We start from the raw sequence: 6621 nt of genomic DNA on the forward strand, positions 1-6621 counted from the left end.
GATTTTAATCATCCAAGTCAAGTCCTTACCTTTTGGTTTTTATTGAATACATTCTATGATATTTAAATAAATTAACATGTTTCTTATTTATTATTAATTACATCTTTGACATTTTATGGCATACTTTCTACGTTTTCCATTTTTTTTTTTTTTTTTACTCACATCGATATCAAATTCATAAACACGTAGAAATATCAAGATGTCGATAAAAATTTAATACCTTAAATACGTTCATTGCAAGTTCGTATCATGACCATCTTGAAAGTTTCAAATTTACTCTCAAGATATCAAAATGTGCAATCTAAGTCCCAACTAAGGTTAGTTGAAATTGAATAACAAAATGTCAGGACAGAACAATCCAAACTGCTCTATAAACACTACATTTATGATCTCAAAGGAACATATAATATCCAATCCATTGAATTGAATACTGAAGCAAAACCAATATCAGAAAATAAATCTGAAGACTTAAACCCTCCATCCAGAAAAGTTTAATTCCATCTATGTACAAGAGATTGAAATTTATTTGGCCTCCTAACTACCCAAATTTTACATAAAACTGAAGCAGAAAGGCATATGGAGCTAACCTAACAACTTGAAAACAACTCCCTCAAACTTTATATAGAGCTTCAGCAAACTCAGCATCTTTGTCAAATACATCCCACCCATCATCTGAAAATGATGATTTGAAATGGCTTCTTTCTGATCTTTCTTCTTCAAGCTTGTTCGACGCCAAGCTAGAGCTACTGACCGAGGATGCTTGGCTTCCTTCCTTTCCGAGATTTGGCGACGCACCTTTCTCAGCATCCAGATGAGCTGCTATGTCCGTTAGGGGTGAGCAAAAATGAGCAAAATCGCTAGCTGCGGTTTTTAGAGATGAACCTGATGAAGCTAGAATGAAGCTCGTTTGACTAGAGGAAAGAGATTTGCTTAGTGGTACTTCCAAGTCAAACTTCTCCTTTAGATGCCTCACGTCTTGACAAATAACTGAAATCTCTCCCCTGCAAGCATATACAATGTAGTGTTCTCATTTTCTCACAACGAGATAGAAATTCCGAAATCTTAAAGCAGTTAATGATAGTTTGATAGTTTGAGAACATAGAATTAATAACACGGGAATGACTAACGGCACAAGTTCATATTCGTTATTCAAATGCTTATCATATCATGCAGGCTTGCTTGATTTTCATGTGATGTACGACAGAGCACAAGGACAAACAAAGTAAGTCTACAACATCAAGATTATAGAAGATAAAAACTTACTGTAATACGTCAACTAATTGTCCACGATCGATTAGAAACTCTCGCAACTGCATTAAAAAATCATTAACATCAGTAGTCAATAATCAACTTCCCCTCCCCCAAGGGTGCATTACACACAGTGTGGTGCAAAGAAGCCCTCTCACGGTTCATCTTTGGTATTCTAAAAGTTCTCTAGTTTATTTTCAGAAATAATAATTTTGTTTCCACCCGTACATGTACAACTATGGTTAGTTACCTTGGAATTCTCATTTGCCTCCTGTTGTAGAATCCTTGATTCCTGGACTACCTTCTCCATGAGTGCCTCCTGCTCAACAAGAGCCTTTCGTGCATGTTCTTCCTTAGCTAACTTTTCATCCTCTAATGTTTTCAGCATAGCTTCTACTGCAGCAATTCTAGATTTAAGAGTGGTATGCATCTGGATGATAAAAAACTTTTACCAGTTATTCTTCAACTACTAATCTTTCATAGACAATGACTCTCATGGCTAGAATAACTCAATCTTATGTTATCTTCAGTTTTCTGTCCTTAAAAGCAAAACTAAACGTAACATGTTTGCTAACTAATTTTAGTGAACTATTTTTTTGAACACCCAAAAATCAAAATATGTTAAATAATGTTTTCCATTCTTTTTTACTAAAAAAACCAAGGTTTATTTGATAGTACTTATTTTATCAATGATACGATGATTATAAAAAATTTGCTTTCATTTTTCAACCATAAAAACAAATGTTTTTTTTTTTTATCAGTGTACATTTCAAACTTTATCATTATATTCATATTTATAATATGCAAAGAGAATTAATAGGAAATAACCACGAGAGATACAAGTGAAGGAAAAAAAAAGTTATAGAGAAATATATAAGATAATGAGAGATGTTAGAGATAGAGACAAAAAGACAGAGGGTTATAACTACAAAGCATTCATATCGGGCCAAAAAGAGAGTGAGATTTCGAAAAGCCAAAAAATATGTTTTAAAAAACTTATTTATGTAGCTTTAAAAGTAACTTACAGTTAAAAATTTATTTTACAGAACTAAAAAAAACTAAAAACGGAACAAGTTATTTTTAAACATGAAAAATGAAAAATTAAAAATTAAAATAATTTTTGAAAGGCACCTACAAAAATCAAATAGTCTAACACATGTTTTCATTAAAGAAAGATGCGTAAAAAGATTAACACTTCTATTACATGCAAAGAATTTTAGTTGATTAAAAAGATCCAAAATTAATTTGTTATCTTGTATTGCTCACACAGATGACAGACCAAATTTTCACAAGACATGGATCCTTAATCTTTAGACAATAGCCAATGGCAAAAAAAGTTTTGGATAAGATGGCAACAACGTATTGTTGAAGTAGAGAAACACCTCATCAAGAATCGATAGAGAACTGTCTCTTTCATCTGACAAGCTGAGCAGACGAGATTGGAGCTCCCTTGTTTCCGTTGCTAAAATCGCTCTCTCTCCATAGACTTCTCCAGCATGCTGTAGAAGAACTTTCACTCATCAATTAGAAATAAAGCATAATCCATACAGTGCTTATAGGATCTAAACAAGAAAATGTTTCACCATATCATTTGCTTCCTTAGTACGGGCTACCGTTTGTTTCATTTCCTCCACTTTGGCCAGAATTTCTGACTCTCCATTGACAGCATCTTCTTTGACTTTTTCAACATATTTCTCCATATCTTCCAATACCTTCATCTCATTGATAACTGATTGCATTGCTGAGAATAACGTTATCTACCAAAAAAAAAAAAAAAAAAGGTTAGTTGCTTAGAACACAAGCATAAGTTGATATCAATAATCCTATGCATCATATGTGCCCTTGCTGTGTGCTCTTCCACCAGGCCTAACCTTAATCAGAGCTGCTTACATTTCAATTTTATTACATACAAGGATCCAAATCTTACAACATGGAGAATCAAATTAATGACATAGTGACACTTCATATTTGCAAAGGTACTCAGTAGCATGGATATTGTAATGATATGACAGACTGCACGTCGTTTCTGAAAATATAGAACATAGATACGGCAATTCACAACTTTTTACTTTCTTGATAGAATCTAACTTCAGCAGTTCTCCCAAGGTTAGTCAGAAAACATCACACAAGACAGACAGAAAAAGCAATTGGACTGAGTAACCAACTAAAAATACCTCCATATCTCAATGATCTTTGGTGAGTTGATAATATCTCAAAGATCAGTACAAGTTTTTGCAATATGAAACAACTAACAACACTGCAGCATGGCACAGTTTCACCTTGAAAAACGTACGTGCAAATATGTGTATTGAGTACCCAATTTCAAATAACAAATTCTCCCTAGCAGATGACTAAAAACAATACAAACAAAAATGAAACACCAAATTAAAGTGGTTTCATTTAACCTAATAAATGTACTGAACCAAGAAAACTAAAGGAATATAGTGAAGGCTCTGTTGTGCAAATAATCCAAAACATTGATCATTACCATATTTAGAATTTTCAATCTAAGATTTATCAATACCAAGTTATTAAGTACCTTGTTGCTTTTAGCATCCTCAATGATCTTGTCAAGAAGATCAATACTGCATGGTTGGCTTGACTGAGTGATAATGGTATGCCCCATTAACCCATCTTCAATTGCAGTAATCTCACCAGGAGAACACTCTTGCTTGGGAGTAGGATTTGAAGTGCCATTTGCGTTTGATTCCTGATAGTCAGATTCTGAGTGAAGATGGATTACAGATTGAACAGGAGAATGATTTTCGAAAGATGGATTGGCAGTCTGACTACCAGAATTCTCATCCACAGAAACGGGTCGATCATCATGGTATAATAATTCATGCAAAACTAAGGAGTCCAAATCACAAATGTTACGAGAATGAATGACACCATCAAACAGTATCTTATTCTGTTTGATATCCTCAGTAATCTGGTTCCTGATTTTGTTAATTTGAGGACTTTGTTCGTGATCATTATGTTCACTATCTTCATGAATCAAACCATTTGATTTTCCAGGTGCTACACAATTCAATTCTACTTCACTGCGGTCTTCTTGTACAATAGCTGGTACAGGGAGGCTTGTAGTTTCGGTATTCTCATGTGATTGTTCACAATCATCACTAGCAACATAGTTATTTGCAGAGACAGATTGATTCAACACTGCACCTAGATGTGCCACACCACTCTCTTGGGAAGTGTCACTACATGCTTCATCACCAATTTTACCTGACTTTGAAGGAACCATACCCCTCGGCACCCATCTCAAGGGCCTAATTTGCATTTTCTTCTCAACTGCACATTCCACATAACCAACAAAATAATAAATACAAGATACGGAGAGGGTGTTTGGCATATCTTCTGAAGTGCTTTTTTAAAAAATTGACAGTGTGTGATTAAAATATCAAAGAGTTGTGAGAAGTGTTTTAAACCATTTAAAAACACCCTTTAGAATTTTCAATAATCAAAAGTGGTTTGAGAAATTCTAAATCTAAAAACTAATAAAAAGTATTTAGAAAAAGCATTTTACTAATTTTCATTCAAACGTGTTCATAAAATATGTGCTCCCTTCAAAACACACTTCTTTTCCAATGACAAACCAAACACACACTTAGAAGTTAGAAAACAAGACAAGGTTATCAACTTCACTGAGAAATTGAAAAATGTTATAACAAGAAAATACAATTGGAAGGGATACCTTCAATTTTAGATGCAAACTCCACACCAGGATCCGGCGAGGGTAATTTAGATTTTTGACGGAAACGAGGGATAACCTCCGTGAGAACATCAGTAACAGCTAAATGAACATCTTTAGGATTTTCAAGGGCTACAGCCCTTAGTATCCGATGATCAATCTGAGAATGAACATATTTTCACCAGTGAACTTAAAACCCCAGCACATGAACAAACTAAGAGCAGAATTTTCATAAATTTCAATTCTCACATAGCATAGTAACAATTAAAAACTAGCAAAGGAAAAATAAATCAAAATCATATCAACGTAATACCTCCGGAAAAAGTTCCTTCAGATAGTCGTAAACGTTATCAAAATCCATTCGCTAAATAGATTAGTCTGCAGAAAAACAACCAAACACTGCCTTGTCAATCAACAAAGACCCCCCAAAAACTTTCCAACAAGAGGTGAATATAGAGAAAGAGAAAAACAAAACCCCGAACAAGAGTTAAATTTCACATGATTAATCTGCAGAAAAACAACCAAACACTGCCTTGTCAATCAACAAAGACCCCCCAAAAACTTTCCAACAAGAGGAGAATATAGAGAAAGAGAAAAACAAAACCCCGAACAAGAGTTAAATTTCACATGATTATTCAATTGAGATGAAAAACTAACGCATTCCTGAAGCAATCGAGTTCCAAAACAACGCCACAGAACAAGAAAAGGGGTAAATGGAAGCTATAATTCAAACCCAAACGAGGGAATTTCAAAAGACAGATAAAAACAGAGGTATGAAAAAGGAGTAACAAGATAAAATCGCATCTGGGTTATCAAATTTATCAGATATCAAACAGAAAATGGAAGAAAAGGGGTTGAAGCCTAACCAGTGATCGAGAGAGAGAGAATCCGAAGAGTGGGAAAATGGGAATTGATCGATTGGGTTTAACGAAGCGGGGCTACTTAGCAGGCAAGGAATTGGGCATTATCGTCAATCTGGTTCACCATCCCAATTCGTATGAAATCATTGATTTTTTATTTTAAAATAAAAGAAATTTCAAGCTGATAAAAAGATTTAGTTCAAAAGAATTGAAATTTTATTTGATATTTAGGGAAAAGAACGCATCTTCTTGTTCCGTAGATTTTGGGGCAAATAGTTGGGTGCATCCTAAAATATCGATCTCACTCGAGTATTTATTTGGTATGGGTCTAATTTTTATTTAGTTTTTAAATTTTAAAATATTATCTTTTTAGTCTAGTCTCCTCGTTGTTTTAATTTAGTTCCCTTATTTTAAATTACTACAATTTTACATTTTTAATCTCTAACTTTTTTTTTATTGTAACTAATGTTTATTAATTAATTTTAGAAAAATTAAAAAAACTTATAATTAATTAAGTTTCACTACTTTTTCATCATTATTAAAATTAAAATTAAATTCTTCTCAAAAAAATTAAGATTAAATTTTAACTTCATAATTGTTATAAATTAATTAATAGACATTAACCCAGGACTAAAAATGTGTATTTAGTGAATCAAGGTTAAATGTGTAAAATTTGTAACTTAAAGGCCAAATTAAAACAAAACTCAAATCTCAAGATAAAGTTATATATGTATATATTCGGAATTAAATACTTGAAAAGTTATTAAACCAAACATACCCTATATTCATTAATTTTCAAAATATGAGAAGTTGTTTTGG

The 6621-nt window shown here is 33.0% G+C and overlaps 1 protein-coding gene across 4 annotated transcripts; it reads right to left on the minus strand.

Annotated features, from left to right (window-relative positions):
• Positions 1 to 351: 351 nt before the first annotated feature.
• LOC120084628 (uncharacterized) lies at positions 352 to 6109 on the minus strand. 4 transcript variants are annotated; one of them, XM_090317776.1, is made up of 10 exons: positions 5809 to 6086; positions 5256 to 5320; positions 4946 to 5102; positions 3788 to 4542; positions 2832 to 3005; positions 2631 to 2747; positions 1499 to 1678; positions 1264 to 1310; positions 883 to 1001; positions 352 to 816 (listed from the first exon to the last, which is right to left on the minus strand). In XM_090317776.1, the coding sequence occupies exons 2-10, from the start codon at positions 5301 to 5303 to the stop codon at positions 611 to 613; spliced, it is 1803 nt and encodes a 600-aa protein (XP_090173902.1). In that variant the 5' UTR covers positions 5304 to 5320; positions 5809 to 6086; the 3' UTR covers positions 352 to 610. The 4 variants fall into 4 exon arrangements, with proteins under 4 accessions (XP_090173902.1, XP_090173901.1, XP_090173904.1 ...); XM_090317775.1 differs by having other exon boundaries at positions 352 to 1001; positions 5809 to 6109; XM_090317778.1 differs by lacking the exon at positions 5256 to 5320.
• Between the last annotated feature and the right edge of the window lie 512 nt (positions 6110 to 6621).

The sequence above is a fragment of the Benincasa hispida genome, chromosome 9 (assembly GCF_027475165.1).
Source record: "Benincasa hispida cultivar pf3 chromosome 9, pf3_genome.v1.1, whole genome shotgun sequence".
NCBI lineage: Eukaryota > Viridiplantae > Streptophyta > Magnoliopsida > Cucurbitales > Cucurbitaceae > Benincasa > Benincasa hispida.

Bases quoted from the DNA above. Each gene is read 5' to 3' on its own strand.
- LOC120084628 (XM_090317775.1), bottom strand. From the start codon at position 5,303: ATGGATTTTGATAACGTTTACGACTATCTGAAGGAACTTTTTCCGGAG. The intron at 4,543-4,945 runs GTATCCCTTCCA...TGGAATGTGCAG, and splicing joins GTTTGCATCTAAAATTGAAG to TTGAGAAGAAAATGCAAATT. The intron at 1,311-1,498 runs GTAACTAACCAT...TTTTTAATGCAG, and splicing joins AGGCAAATGAGAATTCCAAG to TTGCGAGAGTTTCTAATCGA.